This window comes from Mya arenaria, chromosome 11 (genome assembly GCF_026914265.1).
Source record: "Mya arenaria isolate MELC-2E11 chromosome 11, ASM2691426v1".
NCBI classification, from domain to species: domain Eukaryota; kingdom Metazoa; phylum Mollusca; class Bivalvia; order Myida; family Myidae; genus Mya; species Mya arenaria.
This window is the reverse complement of record NC_069132.1, coordinates 4606060-4628764: the sequence shown is the minus strand read 5'-3', so window position 1 is coordinate 4628764 and position 22705 is coordinate 4606060. Positions and strand designations below refer to the sequence as shown.

At 35.8% G+C, this 22705-nt stretch overlaps 1 protein-coding gene across 1 annotated transcript; it reads right to left on the bottom strand.

Annotated features, from left to right (window-relative positions):
* Nucleotides 1-427: 427 nt before the first annotated feature.
* Nucleotides 428-21439, bottom strand: LOC128209172 (proteasome subunit alpha type-6-like). The gene is made up of 7 exons (XM_052913081.1): nucleotides 21303-21439; nucleotides 16478-16572; nucleotides 16153-16234; nucleotides 6165-6320; nucleotides 5296-5474; nucleotides 1537-1631; nucleotides 428-774 (listed from the first exon to the last, which is right to left on the bottom strand). Exons 1-7 carry the CDS (start codon nucleotides 21376-21378, stop codon nucleotides 717-719), a joined length of 741 nt encoding a protein of 246 aa, XP_052769041.1. The 5' UTR covers nucleotides 21379-21439; the 3' UTR covers nucleotides 428-716.
* Nucleotides 21440-22705: the final 1266 nt, after the last annotated feature.

Below are 22705 nucleotides of genomic sequence, written 5' to 3'. Positions count from 1 at the left end.
CATATCTGGGCTTGCCTATGCTATGCCTGGTCATAAAATTTTGCCACATTTCAATATCCACATGCAATCTATATTGTGAGTTGTTACAAAATTGCCCATAAAATACAAATGATGCAATCGTAATGTGACAACTCCACAACTAGAACAAGAGCACCATGAAGTGAATACCAGTGCTTGTCTGTGTCATATTTTTCCAGTCAACAAGGAGCGTAATTCGCCAATTTTTCAAGTCAAGAGTTATTGGCCTTGCTACAAATTATCTCTGGAAACATGTGTACCAAGTTTCATTGGAAACTGAGCCATGGCCAATGTGAAGATTTTGAATGCTGACAATGCCAATGACACCAAGGCTATTTCAATACTTGATAAATCTTGACAAGAATGAAATTATTAGTGAATTGGTGGGTGAAAAATCTACACAACAATGTACATTTCACAGATTCATTTAATAAGTATACAATTATCATATATTTTAAACCACAAACAGTGAAGCACTTTTCTTGTTTAAGTCAGATTTGACTTGATTTTTTAACATTTTCACAAATGTTCATCTATTATTTATTGATCATCCATAAACACACATAAATCTGAGTTGAAAGATGTTCGTAGGTTTTAACAAGTTTGCATGGACTGATGTTTCCACTGCGACAAAAGTCCACCTTCACATCAGTGGAGATGAATGTCGATATGATATATGGTCCAGGTAGGAGACTTGATCAATCCTTCTCTGCAATCGCCACAAGATGAACATCAATCTCTTCCTCTGTTAGAATCCTGCAAACACACATACAATACAGCATTAATTAAAGCTACACTCGATTCACCTGCGATAAAGATGGTCAAACATGTATGTCTTTGACCTTATCAACATGTAGGTACTGCTTCATAGTTAAGTAATGTGATTTGGAAAATCCTTACCAGCCTGCAAGTAGATTGTGCTTGGTCAGACTTCAAACCTTAATATAGTAAGCATCAATGGCCACACAGTCTCATAAAAAATTCACAGGCAAGCTAATTTTATTGGTATGAACTGGCCAGAAAACATGATAAAAAGGCTGGTGGCTGGCTTTTTTAGGGTACGTGGCTTTTATTTGTACAACTCCAGATTGACAGATTATTGTGGTACATATGTACATGCAATGTAGTTTGAGTCTGAAAAATTGTATTGAATGAACAATCAAATACAACATACACTTATATAGCGGCAAATAAAGAGGAGAAAGTGGGAGGAACGGTATACCCAAACATTCTTATAGAGATTATACATATATAGAACAAGTTTGAATCATAGAAACTTCTCCCAATTTGTGAAAAGTTTGCCATGTTAGACAATGTTTTCAAAGCCTTGCTTTATAGCGAACCCTGATATTGAAAGTAATTGCATCTATTTAATTCCAGTATTAAACAATTTTTTTATTAACTATCAAAATCTATACAATGTGTTGCCATTTCAATAACTATATCGGAATACTCTATCATCAGAGTCAGGCAGCCATTATCATGTAACCTGAGCCACTAACTGACACGGCAGCTTACTTAAAGTGAGGATTGTCCTTGGTTACAACTCCCACTTCAATTTCTGATGACTTGAAGTCAGCCGATAATACATTGGAAAGGCAGGTGATAGCGATCTGAAAGCAAAGGGAGAATACTGCAATAATTTACAAGTATGTACATGTTAACTTGAAAAACCTCTTCTGTCATGTCCGTTCTTATGACGTAAGCAACTCCCAGCTGCTGCATTATATAAATACAATAATTGGATTGTAAAAGATGTTTTAAAAGAAGAAGGTAAAGAAAGATCCTAGCTAATTGTTGTTTAAATGATTGAGATATCAATAGTTACATATGCCATAGCTACATCCAGCAAAATTGGGTCCTGCAGAAAATAATTTACATTTTCACATTCAGCTTATTATTATTAATGCACGGTTTACGGCTTTAACTGTATTGTTATCCATGAGAGTGATTCTTATGATATCATTATTCGAAATAATCATTTTGCTGAACTTGCCAAATCAGCCAAGCTGCTTTCATAATGTCCTTGCCCGAATAAAATTAACCAATAAAGCATTGATTTTGTTATGGATTTATTCATTCCCTGAATAGCCGGCCTTTCCTCATCCAGCTGGTCCTATTTCACCTAGTGCAGACAGAACATTTGCTTACTCAATGTAAATGCACTGTGTTTACATCAATGTCAAAAGGTTAACACAAAACTAGACGCCAAATGGCGACATGCCAAGCCAGTTGAAGGAGCCTTTGACACAAACATAATGATCTTCCATGCAATTGCAGCACAGGAATGATGGAATAACATTGAGTTGAACAATATTTGTACCTGCGAAACTACGCCTCAGCATGGTTAACATCCATAGCAAGTTTTTTTGAAAATTCTATCATGCATGGTACAGATTAGGCTCAGTCTAGACCAGTCCTGTCATCAGTACTTATTTTGCCATTAACCTCTAAGTGTGACCATGCCCTTGACCTACAGACCTGGGTCTTTGTGCACAACATGCCACCTCATCATGGTAAACCTTCATGGCAAGTTTTTTTAATATCTTATAATGCATGGTCAAGAAGCAGCGCAAACATTCTTCAGTCCAGACAAACAGATGCACACACATATAAGGAACTGCCATGGTGACTACGATGTCTGGCTCACAAGCAGGCTTGACATAAATGAAATAAAAGGAGTGGATACACTAGTTGCAAGAAAAATGTGTTCAACTAGAACTGTAAGCCATAGGCTAACGAATACCCCCCACCCCTCCATGTCTAGGTTGTTTGCCCTGGAGTTAGGCCGGACAAAGCTAATTTTGCCTACAAGGGGAGATAACTCCAGTCAGGGTCATGTGACCTGTACCAAATTCACAGAGGCGAAAGTTTACAACATGGCCATTAATTTCTGAAAGTTTGATAAAGATTTGTTGAATAATAACAAAGATGAATCCCGGACAGGGCTTATTTTGCCTACTTTAACACATCAAGGGGAGATAACTCCAGTCAGGGTCAAGTGACCTGTACCAAATTCACAGAGGCGAAAGTTTACAACATGGCCATTAATTTCTGAAAGTTTGATAAAGATTTGTTGAATAATAACAAAGATGAATCCCGGACAGGGCTTATTTTGCCTACTTTAACACATCAAGGGGAGATAACTCTGGTCAGGGTCATGTGACCCGTACCAATTTCACAGAGGCGCAAGTTTACATCATGGCCATTAATATCTGAAAGTTTGAAAAATATTTGTTCAATAACGACAAAGATGAATCCCGGACAAAAAAAAAACGGACGGACAGACAGACAGACAGACAGACGGACAACCCGATTCCAGTATACCCCCCCCCCAAACTTTGTTTTGGGGGGTATAAAAAGCGTCTAGGTGAATAACTGATGCAATGATGAACCAGTCAATGTATTTACGTAAAAAATTTTCGTGACAGCTTTACAAATAAAATTGCACATTATTTGATGTGTCACCCATAGGTGCGCCCACCTACGTCAATCTAATACATATTTCTATGTAAAAGGAAAAAACCAATAAAATCCACATAAATCTATTCCACAAACACTGTCTCCAAGCTTCTACAGTTTTGATGATATATGATTTAGTTATTGTCTGCACAAGATTTTGCTGATGCCACCCAAGACTATTAAATGCAATGTAAGTTAACTGGTTCAGTACAGGTTTTAAACAATTTCTTGACCCTCATTTCTAAATACCTGAAGTTTGCAACTATAACATGATATAAGAAGGATCACTTCACACCATTTACTTAAATACTCTTTTAACAAGATCCATTTGTGGAGTAAATGGCCATATGTAAAACTAGAACTGTAAGCCAAAGGCTAACGAATACCCCCCAACCCTTCCCTGTCTAGGTTGTTTGCCCTGGCCTTAGTTATGGTATCATTAGAAAGCACAAGGCAATACATTTATTTAGTTTATTTAGAATACCTATTACTGAATCAGGGACTGCCATGGCACTGCAGCAAAAATATATTGAAAAATGACAAAGGAGTAGGCCACCAAAGCGAATATTACCCCACTCCCACCCACCTCAGGGGAGATAACAAACCTGTTTCTCTCATTTTCACCATAAAGGGGTCATGATGAAAAATGACAAAGGAGTAGGCCACCAAAGCGAATATTACCCCACTCCCACCCACCTCAGGGGAGATAACAAACCTGTTTCTCTCATTTTCACCATAAAGGGGTCATGACTCCTGACAGGATATTCCAAAATGAAGGTGGACGGGTGAATTTGACAGTCTGCCAACCCAATTTCTGTTTACCCACCCCCACCACCTCCCCCCCACACATGAGTACCAAGGAAATAATACAGGTGCACAAAATCACATATACAAAGGTTCACATCATGGTCATGGATAGCTGAAATTTTGAGAAAAATATATTGAAAAATGACAAAGGAGTAGGCCACCAAAGCGAATATTGTAACAAATTTAAGGCCTGTATGCACCTAACTTCAGGACTTTTGATGGTCTTTTTAAGGACAAAATCAATTAAAGGTCTTTTTAAGGCCATGCAAACATTCTGATTAATACAGGTGCACCAAATCACATATTCAACAGTTCATATCATGGTCATTGACATCTGAAAGTTTGAAAAAGATTTATAGAAAAAATGACCAAGGATTAGGCTAGACAAAGCTGTATAATTTTTGCCTATTTTAACTTATTCAGGGGCCATAATTGGAGACATGATCATGTGATTCCAACCACAATCACAGGGGCAAATGTTCTCACCATGGCTAAAAGTTTGAAAAAGATTCATTCAAAAATGACGAAGGAGTAGGACGAACAAAACTAATTTTACCCAATTTAACTCATTAAGGGGCCACAACTCCACTCAGGATCATGTGACTCCCACCAAATTCATGGAGGCAAAGGTTTACATCATGGCCATTAATATTTGAAAGTTTGAAAAAGATTTGCTCAATAGCTTCAAAGAAGAATCCTGGACAAAGCTAATTTTGCCCAATTTAACTCATTAAGGGGCCACAACTCCACTCAGGATCATGCGACTCGGACCAAATCCACGGAGGCACAGGTTTACATCATGGTCATTAATATTTGAAAGTTTGAAAAAGATTTGTTCAATAACGACAAAGATGAATCCCGGACAAAAAAAAAACGGACGGACAGACGGACAGACAGACAGACGGACAACCCGATTCCAGTATACCCCCCCCCCAAACTTTGTTTTGGGGGGTATAATTACTTCCAAGAGAATTGCCCATTTTAATACCACATCTTCATAACACAAACCTCAGTAGCCTCATTGTGTGTGAACTCTTGCTTCTTCTTGATCTTCTTCTCAAGGAAACTGTTGGCCTCTAGCTGTTTCACACCAGCACTACACGCCTTGTACCCACAGAAATAGCCGGCAGGGTCAGTTTTGTACAGCTGGGGACCATTCTCTTGGTCATATGCTATCAATATCATACCTGCAACCAATATAAGCATAGTATATGTCATACAATCACACACTGCATGCCTGTGTTACGGAAATACCCAATTATTGTGTGAGATTTACGCACAAATGAACTGTTTCAGTAACTTAATGCTTTTCATGGAATTTGCTTAAGTTCCCTTCTGTTTTCATACAGACATGATACAGCATGAACACACAAAATTGTGAGCAATCCTTACATGTTCTAATAGACACATACATAATTTGTGGACCATGGGCATCAATTATTAAACAAACTTTGTTTACAATCTTGGTCTTCTATCACCTTCAAGCCTTACAGTATGGTAGTAGGTTATCAACACAATGGCTGCTCATATTTTAATACAGAGAACTTTGGATTAGGGTGAAACAACGTCCAAGTCCAAAAAACATAAAATACCAATGAAAAAACTTCACTGTGTGTCGATAGTGTGTGTCGATAGTGTACCAAGCTTCACTGTGTGTCGATAGTGTACCAAGCTTCACTGTGTGTCGATAGTGTGTGTCGATAGTGTACCAAGCTTCACTGTGTTGATAGTGTACCAAGCATCTCTAAGGACATATCAATACAAATATTGGACACTTCATGTTAAAAAGGGTAGAAAAGAGCAAGTAGCAGTGTCAGGATCCAACTGCTCCATTTAAATCTGCTTTCATGAAATAAAGAAGATTGAAGAAAACCTACTGCATCCTAGAGGCCTCATTTCTGCGCTCTGTGTGTAGACCTGGGAAACATCTGCTATACGTTTACACAGCATGTCCATGGGAATTTCGTAGCCATATGTGTACTTCCACTTGGCGGCTTCATATCTAGCTCTCTGTACCTGAGATCTACTGTCAGCTGAAACACATGAAACATTCTACAAAATCATTGCATGGCTCACCTAAATGGAAATAGTCTTTTATCAGCATGGTTACTTCAAATGTAGAAAGTGAATTTGTAAACTAAATGTTCATGTATGTCCACTGGAGGGAGGGGTACCACATTCAAGTCCAGGCATTTCTAAATATGTATACCGTACTACAGATTGAAGAGTAGGGTAGATGTCGATACTTCCAAACATTATCAAACAAATAATCAAAGTGCTGAAAGCACTGATGGACTAGGGCTTCATTTAGGGGAATGTTGATAACCATGTTCTAAGCATTAAACAAATCGGCTCACATCACAAGGGGTCACTGTTTAATGGGCTAGCTTAAACTTTAGACTAAAACTGCTTGCAAGCTGCAAAGGAAATTTTAAAAGTGTGGGTAGAGGGAGGGGGTGGGGCTAAAGTGTTTAATCAGATAAAGTCATAGTTCTTTTGAAAATCTCAATGTCGTTAAATCAGATCTAAACAAATTAATTTACGTGGTTAGCATATGTTAACCAAAGTACACATACTTGTTTAAATGATTAAATCATTTTATATCAAAGGTTTGTTATTTGCAGTTTCAGAGAGATTTTCAATGATGTAATTATATCCTATATAGAAAACCTGTCACCTCTTTTTCAGGGGAGCTTTAAACCACAGGGCCATACTTTGGATAATATTTGTAAAAGACATCAATAAATGCAACAGTAGGCCATTCTTGTATTTTGTATTGTCCTCTGTCTCTGTCCTGATAGCTCCCTATCTCAATAGTTGCAAATGGTTGTAGGTTCATGATTCTCCTGGTCATTGGTCATACAGAAAGATGTTGAATGTAGAATCAAGAAGCTTTCATTTCAGGCACTCCAAATTGAGTAGAACTGTAACATTTGGAGTGCCTAGAATTTGTAAGATTCCTAGGCAACATGTATCAGGTGTTGCAGTACATTTACTTTACTACAAATACTTTTACCCGTCCTTGTAAATCTAAAAAAGCTTTCATTTCGCAAAAGTAGTTCATATATTAAACTATAATAAGGTTGCTAAATCAGAATTTGAATAATTCTGATATCTAGATGTGCCTTTAATTGCAGCAATTTAATGTCCAACTCATGATGTCAATTGAGCTGGTTAAGCAATACTGCATTTCCTTGGTGTGGGGATTGCGTTATATACTTGAATAATCAAACAGTTTTTGCGTTGGAAAGTACAATGTATTGACAATGTTACATGCAATTTTCTTGACCTGACTCCATCCAAGCCTTAAATCTTAGATCAACATGTACTTGGGGCTATGTGTTTTATCAATGAGAACTATAAATTATGTTCAATTTAGTGCCACTTATGATATATCATTCCGAATACAAAAACACTAGCATTTTCTTTAAAACCACTAGCATTAATATCCTATGTTATGATAAAACCATTGCCAAGGTGGTAATTTGAAAACACTAGAAATTTTATCTGGTCAGGGTTTGACATAGTCTTTCTAGGCAGCTGGACTTGTTTTGCAGTTACTTTGAAAATCTTCAAAAGCTAAACTGATCAAGACTGGAGCAAAATCCTCACAATACCAAAAGGGATTTTAAAGACTTACGAGATCATTCTCATATCACCAATACCATTAGTTTTTATCTACAAACTTAAGTCAACATAAAAATGTTTTACATTAATATTGCAATGAATAAAACATATTGCAATAACATAGCTATCAAGCCTTAACATGAGATTTCAACATTTTCCAGATAAACAATAAATAAGTTTACTTAATAATTTTCTCGACACAAGCTGGAAAATGGTCTCTTTTTGAATACTTCACATATTTCATGGCTTTCATCATTCAAACTAACATTTCGCTTGTTATTTCAATATTCAATGATTTGGTAAACATTCTTAAATGATGGTTAAAATTAAGATTCATACTAATTATGCCTACCAAAAACACCTGACTGACCAATTAGAATCCAATTTCGGCAGGGCTTATTGGTGGTTCAGTGAAATCAACCATGACCTCCCACAATCTGCACTGATCAACAGTAAATGCATTGTTTCCATTGTTCTTATTTTCATAAAGTTTGAAAACAACTGCAATGAATAAAATTTATTCCTTATCACTGAGAGAAAGTTTAGAATGAACGAAGCCGACGGTTACATTTAGTGGGATATCAAATCCTACAAATGTATTCATCATTTTATGTAACCGTATTTAGTATAAATGTTTTGAAAGTCTAAAAAATTTCAATTTTTCTATATTTTGTGCTTCATTCAATTTCATTGAAATTTGTTTTTCTTAGTGTTCAATCCCAAGCATACTTGTTCACATTTAAGTGCAAGAAAAGTCTCTAAATTATGATCTGAATAAATTTTTATATTAATGTTAGGTCACATAAAAGATAAACAATGTATTGTGCTTTTTAAAAATAAGTTTTTCATCTGTTTAAAATTATTTCAAATGCTGTGCATTGAAATTTGATGAGTTTAAACTATGACAGGAATATTTCAAGGGAATGGTTTTTTTTGGTGATTTTTAGCATTTAAATTGTCTGAATCGCATGAATATTTATAAATTACGTAAGGTACCGGGTATTCTCAAATTGGTCACACTTGTTGAACTTTGTACTGTCTTCTTTTTGTCTGTCTCAAATTTAATACAGCATTGGCTTCATCTGTTGTTTATTAAAGGGACTGTACACCAGAATGGCACCAAAAAAGTTGGATTTTTTTCTTTAACGAATCTAAGGACAATTTTTTAATAAACTATTTTACTCTTTGATATCGTTATTGTAAATAAAATACCAAAATGTAAAAAAATTGCAGTGCAGTGTCGAATCCACTATGCTATAAAGACTGGGTGGAATTTCCAGATATATACCTAACTCGCTTAAATCACGTAATAACATCAACGACAGATTACGCATAAGGAATTAATTATACTCGGCAGACATACAATGTACTTTTTTTAAAGGAAAAACACGAAATAACTGCTATTAATGAATCATTTGTAAACTATGTGCATCATCAGTTAGTAAGTTTCAATGCATTAATTCGGTACACATCGATACCAAGTTAATGTCAGGTTTCTATAAAAAAGAAAGTGTTTTTTTTTTCTTTTTCATTATTAACTGAGTACAGCCCATTTAAAATGTACCTTATAATGTCTGTGACTTATCAAATATTTAATAGGAATGGTCTGCAACCAAGATTTGTTTGATTTATCAAGGTTTCAAACTGCATTGTGTATGCGATTGGAAAGCTAATCTTGAAAGCTCCCTTAGTATAATTTTTAAAAAATAACATAGACCCTGCAAGGTACTCATATTTGGATGATTCATAAAGATTTGCACAGTTATTTATTTATAATTGCATTTATTGATACAGGTTACCTTTTCCAAATCTATGATTTAGATTGCAAAGTATAACTTATATAAATAAATATATATTCTTAACTTCTAATAAGTAATTAGTCAACTGTGCACCAAAACACTGAATCTGTATGTATACGCAAGCTTATGCATCAGTCAATTAATTGTAACCATGCACCCCCCCCGGTCCAGGGAATAGCGGGGACTTTTACTTTCGGCCAGCCAACCCAAGCTAAAATCCCCGCCCTGCAGGGATGATCTGATGTCAAAGTCCCCACCAAATCCCCCCCAGCACCCAAGGGACATTAGGTTAAGCCACATCCGCACTGTATTTTCCACGAAGACCCGTTACTGCGGGGCCACCTGAAAGGTAAAAACACAGCCCATTTCCCCGGTATACCCCCGGATGTGGGGGCCCTGGTTACAATTGACTGGTGCATGCTGATCCATAGTAATCCAATCTCATGCCAAGACGATTTCTGGTCTGACATCTCCAGGTAAGTTATTCTTAAGCATAAAAAAGCCTGGACAGCATTTGAGAAAGACTGTTGTGAGGTTAAATCTTCATTACTTCACTATGCTTCACTATGCCACAACATTTGGTGATTACTGATTTTCATTCTTGGCGAGGAAACAAAAAGTGAGCTCAAAACGTCTTCAGAAAAAGAACTTTATGCACCAGTCAAATGTAACCACGCCCCCCCCCCCTCCAGGTCTGGGAAATACTTTGACTTTCAGTCCAACCAATCCCCTATAAAATCCCTGCCCTACCCTGCGGGAACGCACTGATGGTAAAATCCCTGCCAAATAACCTCGCACCCCAAGGATCTTAGGTAAGGGTAATTCCCCGCTATATTTTGCGGGAAGACAAAACCACCGCAATCATCAGGCACTGTGAGGACACCGCTGAAAGGTGAAAACACTGCCCTTTTCCCTAGTATACGCCGAGGGGGTGGTAACAATTGACTGGTGCATAATAAGAGTAGAAATCAAAAGTGAGCAGGCAAATGGCGATGGTTTATCACACAATGTCATTGAACAAAATGTACTTACACTGAGAATGGCAAGACATTTCTATGCACATAGGTAAACACTCACCATATTCATAAGCCAGATGCTATGCACATATTCATACATTTGGCTTCATTTAAAATGAAACTTTATAAATAAGTATGCGCATATTTGATATTTCTTTATCTCCATTTTGCAAAATTGAAATCACATGATTTATCAAACGAACTTGTATTGCTTGAAATTCTACGTGTCAAATTAACCATGCTATCCACGGTAAGATGACAATAAATCCGTTTGATGGTGGTAATCATTCAATGGCGACTTTATTGATAAATTTCTTCAATATAACACGTATAAAATTCACATCATCAGCATCCGGAGGTAGTGATAACATGTACATGTGTGAATCATTCGACCGCTCTGATCAGAGTGAATGAGTCAATACAGTAGACTGGTACCCGAATTTACTTTTCCTCAAGAACACAAGTTATAACGTTATACAGGTACGCGGCATATGGTTTTTTATTTTACATTAATAGTATTAAAACAATCAATACCAAAAATCATGCTGTATTTAAAAAAAGTGCTGAGTGACATGCAATGATTAGTTAAAAAATAAACTTTGTATTTAAAAAGAAATTGTCACGGCAACATGCAAATTAGGTCGAAAACAGCCCTGTTAATAAATTAATACCAACATTCTATACAAAGGATAACAATACTTTTTATAAAAAACAACAACAAATATCTTGGTTGTTTACTACTTAGACCGCAAGCTTGATTCGTTTTACGTACCCACAAGACATTTCGAATGCACGACGGGCACCGTGGTTAGCTGATACTGGTCTCTTTTCGGATAAAAGAGAAAGCGGCTACCAGTCTATCAATCAAGAGCTTTGAACGGAAAATGTCGATGCGTTCTTTTCCAATATCAGCGTTCGACACTAACGGGAGTCCGGTAGTCCGAGACTCCTAAAATTCGGCTCGGACTACCGGATTTTCCGTCTAGGCAGTCCGTCGGACTCCTTCATTTCAAAATCCAATTGCACACTAATCGTATCAAAAGGTTAAAAGTATCCGAAAGCTCGTATGTTTATTTTGCGACTCGTCAAATCGTTATCATTTAGACGCTCTTTAAAGTAGTAAGTGACGTCATAGACTGGTATTCATGAATCATGTATCTTTTAAAGTTTGTAATATGGTAACTAAATCGTTAAAACCCGTCAAACGGTGTTTACCAAAAATATTCCTCATTGATTTTAGATGTAAACAATGTTTATGTCAACGGTAAAATGGATTTCGCCACCGGCAGCGAAAATAAAAGAACTGAAAAAAAAAAAAATTCATAAAGAGTTTGTAATTTATAGAGAAAGGAAATTCAGCAAGCATGGTTAAAACAATTGTCTTGGCTGATGTTTGAACTGACATCTGTATGAGTACCTGACTGTAGGGAGCTTTGTCACTGTGCGCTCTAACGTGCGATTGAAAGCCATCAAAACTCTTTTAAGGGCCATGATAATATTATAAGCTAAGGAAATGCAAAAAAGTGAAAAATAATCAAGTTAATCACCAGCTGACTGCTTGTTAATTCAGCTGAACAAAGCTATCTTTGACAGGTAGTGCATTCTGTTTATGGATGCTGAACATTATTCAGAAATAAGGACAGTCCTACACAGACTATGTCACCATGTACCAAGCTTATATTGCAAAGTCCGTTAGCATTGACACAACATATAAGGCATGTCAGTGTCTCATTGCACTGATTGCAGATGAATGTTCCAATTAAACAAAATTCAGTATTTGATAATGCCCCCGTTCAATTCCCTTATATCTGATGGCTCCACAGCCGCTTCACAAGAGGCCAAGGTTCTATATCTACCGTATTATATCATGCATAGGACGCACTTTTTTACCCCCAATTCTCGTCTTAAAAATTGCCTGCGTCCTTTCTATGCTATTAGAATTTCATCTGTTTTTTTCCAAGTCCATTTCAGGTCGAAAATATCGGACCGGGGAAGAACGCGGTAATAGTAAGTATCTGTACTGCGTCACCGAAGAGAACAACTAACATAGGTAAAATCACGCAAGTTAACACACGCAGAAATATATTGAATGTTTACTTTAAAATGATTTATTGAGAAATAAATTGAAAAAAAACACGAGTGTTTACTTTTTCATAAAACTCACAAAAACTCGATGTGAGTGCACTTTAACTGGATTGAGTTATAACGGCAACGGAAATCGGGAAAGGAGGTTAATATCAATTAATCGTTGTTTATGATTTTAATGTTTCGATATTTTACACAACATTTTGTTGTATGTTACTGTTTTAAAAAATTGATAAATGAATGTGCATAACGCAAAGTAGCATTATTGTCACTATCAAATCTTTTCAAATGTGCGAAGGTGTGAAAAACACCCGCTGTCTGTTATTAGAAAAACATCAATAGAACAAACTATTGTGATGGTAATACCTTATGGTTGTTTGTTCGCACTTTACCCGATGTGCCTTCCGCTGTCAAGGCTAATTACTGACACTTAATTATGCCGACATGCTTTAATGCGCACAGCGACAAGCCTTATCAAAACAATCATCAGTTTTGACAATACACAGTTTTGTTGCGATTGCAACGGTTGCAACGGTTGACTGTCATTCAGAAGGCATGTGGAGACTATTGCAACGGTTGCAACGGTTGACTGTCAGTCGGGACTATTAAGGCATTTGTATAAGTCTTATAATATGCCTATATGTTCTCAAAATGTCAAGACATATATCATTGTTGTGTACGCTAAATTACCAAAATACGACAATAATTATCGAAATACACAAGACAGTTACCAAAATATGCCTTATATACAATTTTTTGTTTGTTTTTACTTCAATATATATGTTATAAATACTTGACCAACCTCAATTTTCGGCTCCGATTTTGACATTTTTTCGCTGCGTCCTATCTTATATATTAAGGGTTTTTACCCGTTTTCTCAACTATTTTTTTGCCTGCGTCCTATCTATGCTAGCGTCCTATACATGATATAATACGGTAGATCGTCAGTTCATGGCAATTTTTTCAAGTCATATTAGAATCTATAAGATAAATAGTTTCAGTCATGTTCATGTTATTTGAATAAAACAATTAAAATATAACTTAAATGTGCTCTCAGAATACAAATCTCTAGTTTGCCTTTCAGAAATGAAATACCAAAGGCTCTGTGAAATCATTGAATAAATAGTCATCAGTGCTCCAGCCAAATGACAATTTTGATGTGAATTAAATTAGCCTTTATGGGACACTTGCAAGGGCCAGTACTCAACTTTTTATGTAATGTGATGTTACTTCTTTCAATACGGTACTTAGAGTTTGTTACCTCAGCTGTTAACTTTAAGTTAGTGTCAAAAGTATGTACATTTATAATTCATTTCTGGACATTGACTGGCAAACAAAAGGGCACAGCAGGGTGTAGTAAAATGGCAACCGGGTACTTGAAAAGGGCAGCGGGTGTCCCAACCTGTTATTTAGGGCTAGCTGGAGCATTGAGTCAATAAATTTGAATAAATGTTCTAATTATCCTGGACTCCTTATTTTTATGCCGTACTCCTTGATTTTGGAATTAAGGAGTCAAGTGGACTCCTTCTCTAAAAGTCTTAGTGTCAAACACTGAATATGTTCATATTCTTATTGCATTTAATCTGACCGTATGCAAGAACATTCATGTAGTTAACCCGATTAACTCACTCGCTACGTACCCATTTCTTGTGCTTCATTAAAAGAACATACAATTAGCTTGTCTTGTTAGGAGAACTATTTTTATTGGATGTTTTCATTGTAATCAGTTCTGGTACTACTTTGATTATTCAAATTTGCTAACGGCAATCCAATCAAAATACAGCATATGAATACATTACGTCAGTGAACCCCTAGATTCGGCTTGAAAATGCAGACATCGCGATTACGGCTATGAACTAGGCTCAAGTCAAATGAGTTAAAATATAATCATGCAGGAAAGAAAATCTGCTTGATTCCAAAGATTTTTTTATATGGGGATATGCCCATAGAATAAACTGGATAAGAAAGGCATAAATCAAATTGCAACATGAAGTTGCCACAGCTAGCTGATACTACCTACCTACCTACCTACCTACTGTGAAATCATTAATGTTCGTGGGCATGAAATTTCGTGGTTTGCCGAAAAAAAAACAATTTCATGGGTACTTGATCGTCCTAGATCGTCTGCATAATATCCACGCGCTGGCCCGTGTTTCCGTCTTCTACGTCACTCGGTTTATGACACTTGCTAATGTGGTATGACATGCCAATTAGTGCATATACCCATGTCACTTATCAATTTAATTGGGAATAAAGGTAATAAAAGAAGATGTACCCTGATCATAAATACAGATAGGGGAAGCCATTGAATGCCAATTAAGAATTTTGCAAACTGTGAAAACACCGAAAAGGTGCGTATATTGTCACGTTCGGTGCTTAGTAACCTTCAATATACTAGTAATCGATTAATTATTTTATTAAATAAAAAAATCGAGTATGGACACTCATCACGCACATCTTGTAAACTTGGAGATTTTCATTAACAGCACACGTTTAAACACCTGCTTATAACTGTCATTTGCTGCATAAAACACATTTAATTGATTTGGTTCATTATTTGTTAAAGGCAGTTACAACATATTAACAGAATAATGATCGTAAGTTATACAGTGAGACAGGTTTTAACACTGTATACTGCGACCTCTGTAAAGAATATACTAGAGTATGTACGTAACAAGGCAATTGAAAAAGTGAATAAAGGGTTTATATTTCGTGGGATCTTGAATTCGTGGATCATCCAACCCACGAAAACCACGAACATTAATACCCCACGAACATTAATGATTTCACAGTACCTTGTGTCTTCTAGGGAAATGTTTAGCCCTTTAGGCTAGTTGATCCCTTTAGATTACTTCTGTGCAAATCTCCACTCTGGTCTGATTGTTTATCAATGAAAATATTGATGAATTCACTCCGGTCTGATTGTTTATCAATGAAAATATTGATGAATTCACTCCGGTCTGATTGTTTATCAATGAAAATATTGATGAATTCACTCCGGTCTGATTGTTTACTGATGAATTTATTGATGATTTTAATACACATCACTTAGATCAAAACGTTTTTGTGCCCATAACTTATCCAGTTGTGATTTAAAACTGTTCACGGTGCTGCATGTAACAACATTTTGTGGAAGGCTGTTCCAAGTGGATATAGTACGATGTCCGAAAGAATTTAATCAAATAGACTTGTGATCTTTAGGCTTTGCAAGCTTCAAACAGTGACCTCTTGTTCCACTATTGTCCGCAAAATCGAAAAATACACTTGCATTGATGTCATTAACTTCGTGAATAATTTTGAAAACTTGTACATTAGCAAGTGTTTAAAGAAAACCTTACCAATCATGCCAGTCATGACACAGCCTATGTCCTCTGTCAGCCTAAACAGGTGGGTTACTGTGCTAGCATCAAGCAGCTTGTCCTGAAATATTGGAACAGGTTTAACAATAGTAACAGCAATAATTGCTTGTTTGTGTCCCTTATTGATTTTAGATAAATTTTAATAAAAAATGAATAAACTACATATACATGTACAACGTGAGCAAAAGAAAAGTTTAAACAAGTTCCATAACTCATTTCTCTATTCTAAATACACGTCAGTTTAATACACGGCAACAAAAGGGTTCTAGCATCTAAATTCAAGCAGTATATTGTAAGATCATACAGGGACTTTTTTTTGTGTGACAACAACTGCACTGTCTTTGCCTCGCACTGCAACTGAAGTCAACCCTCCCTGATTCACTGCTTTGAAGGCATACTCTGAAATGATGGAAAAATAGTCATATTAACGATTTTGTACATAAGTGTATCTCAGAAATATTTTTTAAGGGCATAGCCTATGTTTGTGGGGTTAAGTTGTTATAAACATTTGTCAGAGGACTAATCATGTTCTTGACTAGGATTTTCTTACTTTCAATATACAATTACAAAATTTGATTGTAAAACAAGTTACGAGAGTTTTACATTATTGTATTCAGGGCTTCCATTTAGAATTTAAAACTGGTGAGTTTGAACTCCCTTTAAAAGCATGTTTTGAAGTTTCCTCTGAATTTTGGAAGTTTGTGGCTCTGAAACAAAGAATTTTCCACTATAGTCAAACCTCGATACATTAAATATTAAATAATGTGTAACAATAACTTGCAAACTACACAAACTAATATTTAAAGAATACATTTTACATAGATTTATTAAAAATGTGGGCAATAAGTAACATTGACACCAGATTTTGATATTCTGAACTTCAAAGCCTTCACAAGCTTTCTCCAAAGAGGGGAAGTTTTTGTTTTTCCAATGACTCAATATTGGAAGTTCTGGCCCATTTTTAGGGAGTAGGGTACTTCCAACTTCCTTTAATGGTAGCCCTCCTGTTATTACATATTAAAACCTGTAAAAAAGCTGAAGAATGTTTCCTGTTATGTCAGATGGCAATCAAAAAAGATCCAAGTCGTGTTTAGTACACTCAACGAGTAAGACACCCTTTCCTAGCTCACTCTAAGGAATAAAGTCGCTGTTTATGGGTTTCCTTCAAGGGTAAAACTGTCTCCCTCGCTGTTTCTCGACATTGCTTACTGTGGAGGTTTTAAAACAGCATCCTCAGAGATTGTCTGATTTTATGACCATGCAGCGGAACTCTGCGTCTGATGAGATCAGCAAGAAATAATTATTTCTTGTTCAGAAATTATTTGTTTTTACATTGTAAGAAGCATCAAGTTCTTACCAGCGATTTATTGTATATTAAATGGTGTGTAAATGCCAAATAAATATTCTCTTGACTTGTTAATAATTAAAATTGAACCATTGATATATTGCCTCTGTTTGTGTTTAATTCTATAGCAGCAGACAATTTACAAGATAATGTATCATGACCTTTAACTTCCAGGGCTCTCAATAAGACCTGGGGGCTGGGGATATCCCCTGGCAATTATGGCCGTATGACCCGGCTATTCTCAGGTTAACAGCTGCCTTCTACATTAGGATTTTATGATTTTGTTCTTAAAATGTCCCTTATCATACAAAAAATAATATTATGTCTATAAGTTCAAAAGGTTTAAAATTGAAACGTAAAAATACGATCAATTTAATTTTTAAATACCTTCGACTGCGATGGTGCAATGTATTAACAAAAAAACAATTTTTCTATTGCCAATATTCCTAAAACTGATCTTTAAAATAAATGGCAAAGCAATTCAAAGGTAATAAAACCTTATTGTGCTGTAAACTGACAATGATTTAACTATATCCAACAATTCTCCTTCCACTTTGATTAAATATGTCAGGAAGTAAACCGGATCCTGTTTCCCGCCCATTTAAGACAATGTAAAATGTTAATTTTCTGTTACGCATTAAAAACTTCTATCTTTTAAATTTAGCTAATAAATCAAATACAATTAAAACGAAATAAATGAAATATCAATTTTGATATTTTTGCATTGTTGTTTTTTTTACAGCCGTCGTAAGTAAGCGAAAACTGCCGAAGTTATCTGTAAATTAATTTACATAATGGGTGGAGTTATTGACGTCATTGAGTTGGACTGCCGCTAAAAGACGTTACTGGCTAGAGACGATCGATAATCACTTGTCGCTTCGGGCGTTAATTACTAAATGACTTCGCTTTGATCTTTCCCCGTTGCCAAGGCGACTAATCGCTCTAGTCGCCAGATAGGACGCATTCTGGAATAATAAGCGTATAAAATCACGATGATTTACACGTTTAATTGGTATTTTTTTTAAATCGCATAAGGAAAAAACCGGTTGACCGGTTGGCTTAGTTTCTATGGAAAATCGGTAGCCCGATCTGAAATTCGGTAGCCTCGGGCTGTTGCGAATTTCGAACACTGCCAAAAGACGACGGTAAACAAAGAAAACTTGAATCGTTCTTTGTCCCTAGGTAGATAATATGAATATTATTCCAGTTTTATTAATGGGAACTCAATAACGGCGTAATTATGGCTTTTAAAATGTGATTGCAAGAACTACACATATTTCGGATACGATTATTTTCGACTGTGTTTATATTCTTCTGAAAGACCCAATTTTGGTTTAAGCTAGTTTATCTCTTCAGCAAGGCATTTGATCTGCCATGTGCTGATGACTGATCAGGAGGATGACTATTTTGATTGAAATTTCCTTTTATGAATAAAAATATGTATGTTTTCAAACTAAGGATTTTTTTTTTACTTGCATCAATGGTATTTCCACTCAAAACACATGTAAAATGATGTGCAAAACAGGAATCTTGCTCTTAGGAGATCTAACTTTACAGATTTTTTTATGCTTAAAATCGTTCTAGGGGCTTTGCACTTTGATCATGTGTTTGAATCCAGTCACTTTCAATTGTGATTTTTGTAATTAAATTAAAAGAAACACACTACCAACCACACTTTTATCGAAAAAAAATGCTTTCCACCGTGCGAGAGATTGCAACATCGCACGGATATATTCTTTTATAGGCAAGGTGGTGGTACGCACACAATCGCCTTAAGCTGCTGCTACCACATCCAATTTTAAAACTCCGCAAGGGCTCCATGTCTGATGGGATAAGCAAGGAATAAATATTTCTTCTTCAGAAGTAAGCTATTATTATCTTTATGTACTTTGTTAGTCAAGGTCATGTACCTTGTAATCAAATATTTTCTCGGAAGTGGATTTGAAAAATAAATAAAACCCAAAGGAAATTGAATAACAGCAATTACCTGGAGCCATCAAAATCAATTGAGATTTTTATTCAAACAAAATTAATTTTAGTGTAGACTCTTATGTCTGCTGAGTTTCATAGAGTTAACATCGCGTTCATAATCCATTGATCTAATCACCATCGGTGGCCCAAACTCCAGGGCTACTCCAAATATTTCTAAGTTGACAGATTTCTTTTACAATTTTTGATATATATGGCAAATCCTTCACATACAAATTGTTTTGTACAAAAAGTGGGTAGCTATTCCGATCGGGATTCAGGGTCAAAGCATATTGCGTCTAAAATTTATTTTTAACAAATTATTATGCATTTGATGCATTTTTCTTCATTTCATACTGTCAAAACATAACAATATATACATGAAGAGCACCTGCAAGGATGCGGTTCACAGATTTACAACAATGGGAACACTTTCGGCCACAGATTGTATTTTCGGGGTCTACCTCGAAGCCTGCCGGAGATGGTTGAGTTTTGATGCATGGTATAATTGTTGTATCAGGGTTCGAATTTAACTTTGAAGAGCACTCGCAAAATTTTGCGAGTGCATTTTGAGGCAACTCGCAAAATGAAAAATCAACTTGCAATTTTATTATTTGCTTTATTCCCTTTTAATATTGTCTAATTAAAGTAGAAGTTAACACCTAAGACAATATAAATATTCAGAAGTATCTTTTTCGAGTGACTCGACTACTAGAACTTGTTGATGGCTTATTTGATACCAAAGCTGTCCAATAATTTGAGATTGTTCACTTTGTATATTTACCCTCGCCTTCGGGTAATTTAATACCCATTTGACAAGCACGCTACATATTTCATTAAGTCTATAAGTATTAAAAACTATAACATTATACATTTAAAATTAATAAAAGCAACAGTAAATGTAGCGTGGATGCTTTGGACCATGAACTTTATCGATCGACGAAGTCTATTCATTTTGACAGTTGGGCGGAAATATATTTAAAGGTTGATGGGGTTTACATATAGTGCGCAAAAGTGCTAAATTTAGCCAATGGTTGAGCTAGGTGATTACGTCATTTTTATTCACTTTGTATTATGCACGCCTCAGAGCATCCCGGAAAGATTGGAGATAAAACTCGGCCTGTTCCGTATTTGTTCTATTTTTGAAAACTTACTAGAGCGTGACTCCGTACTGTCTTCTTTATTCTGGTAGTGTAAACATGCCACTTATACGCTGTTTACACTCGACTATGTAGCAGAGTTAAGTTCATGTTTATTCTCCTTCCCTTTTAACATTTTGTGGTCTAGAAAAAGCCACTATCAGAATTTTGCGAGCTTGAATAAAAGTCACTCGCAATGTGCAAATGTCGCTCGCATTTTGCGAGTACGCCAGTCTAAATTCGAACCCTGTGTATGTGTCAATCAAATTTCTTTTTAATTGGAAATGTTATCCTGTGTTTTAATCCATTTAATGCTTGTTTTGTACAAAATGTTTTTGCACTTACATGAACCTTTTTTATCTATTTTTTACACGTTAGGGATTGGAAGAATCCAGAATCCCGTATAACACCTCTATTATTTTAGACTAACTCCAGGGCATGCGGACAATTGATAAATTCATGGTGTTGGCTGCAAAGGTGTACCCTCTGAGGGAATCTGGGGTAATCGGCTTTATAACTCGGAACCATCGAGAGAAGAAGGTCTTACTTGATGAATGTACTGTATATTATATTTATTTTAGAATTAAATTACCCCACCCAGTCCCACGGAGCCTGAGCCTCAGGCTGAGGTGTATAATTTAGCGTTACTAAGAGACGTTCAAGCCAGTGTTACATACCGACTTGATACAGTCTTCCTTCGGGCGAAAATATAGTTATATGACGGTCAAATCCAGCGCTGCTTCCTCTTGACATGTTGTAAATTAAGTATTGTGAACCGGCTTATGATTTTGCTGTTTTCGTTCGAAGCGGAAGTTTGGTTACAAAAACGCCACCTAATATGTATAAATGGGTTATAGTCTACTAAGTTTAGAGGAGTTCACACACAATAGTACACGTGAGTTTCGAGCCGTGTTAGACGAGGGAAACATTGTTTGCAATATATAATCGGATAAGATCGATGTACAATAGTATTATTTTTATTAAATTTATTCCTATTAACCCATTTTCTTTACTAACAATATTAAACAATTAGCTTACCGACTAATCGTTATTTTCATATACTGAACAATTAAATGAAACTTTTCAAAAAGGTTTATTTTCTCATTTCAATAAAAATTTGCTCCAGGCTACTATTCCTGGGAATAATTTTATACTCACATATTTTATATTGACAACATTCTTTTGAACGTAATCAATATCGAGTTGTTGTTTTTCCTTACTTGCATGAACCAAACAACAGCCGGCAGGTACTCATCTGAGCAGACCATCGTAAACCCATGTACAGTACAATTGTACTTTTCAATTATTAAACAAGGTATTACTACCTGCATTTAAGGGGTAGTTTGTTCCTAATAAACAAAATAAATCCAGACCACACTTCAAGAACACTGGGGTTACTTCATACAAGCATTATTTACATTGGGGCCGATTTATACAAATGTAACAAGCTCTTGACAACTTTTATGATTGGTCAGTTTTCAATTGCCATTGTTTTTGAAGATGCATATACGAAAATCACCCGAGATATTGATAATATAGACGAACGCTTTATCGGCAATGTATACTTTCAACCACGAGAGTTACGGGTAACGTAAATGTTCAATAACTAGCGTGATGTATAAGTGAAAAGTGTTGCACTTTATCAGCGCGGTAGCTATGGAACGGTCAAGCTCCGCCTACTTGTTACCGTTTTGATATGGGAGTGTAGATGAGAACGAGGAAAACACTCTCAAATATTGAACAATTACGAATATGACATGCAATATCTATAGCAAACATAATGATTCACCATTTTTACAGAGTTATCATCCTTGTTGTACCAAATAGGTTTTACGTTTATTCGATTAAATATGTTGCTCTTAAATGTGTAATATTCTTTACATTCATACACTAGAAATATTTGTCTGAAATACATTTCGATTTGGCCAAAACACCGGAGATGTTTGAACGACATGGCGTCAAACTTAAATCACATTACTTAATTGATAAACTAAGTCCCTGTAAGTTGAAAATAAAGTCAACCGAACCCCTAACCTAAAATTAGAAATTATGTGAGTTCGGTTCATATTTCTGTTAAACT

Bases quoted from the DNA above. Each gene is read 5' to 3' on its own strand.
- LOC128209172 (XM_052913081.1), bottom strand. From the start codon at position 21,378: ATGTCAAGAGGAAGCAGCGCTGGATTTGACCGTCATATAACTATATTT. The intron at 1,632-5,295 runs GTTTGTGTTATG...CTTTGCTTTCAG, and splicing joins CACACAATGAGGCTACTGAG to ATCGCTATCACCTGCCTTTC. The intron at 775-1,536 runs GTAAGCTGCCGT...GTGTGTTTGCAG, and splicing joins AAGGACAATCCTCACTTTAA to GATTCTAACAGAGGAAGAGA.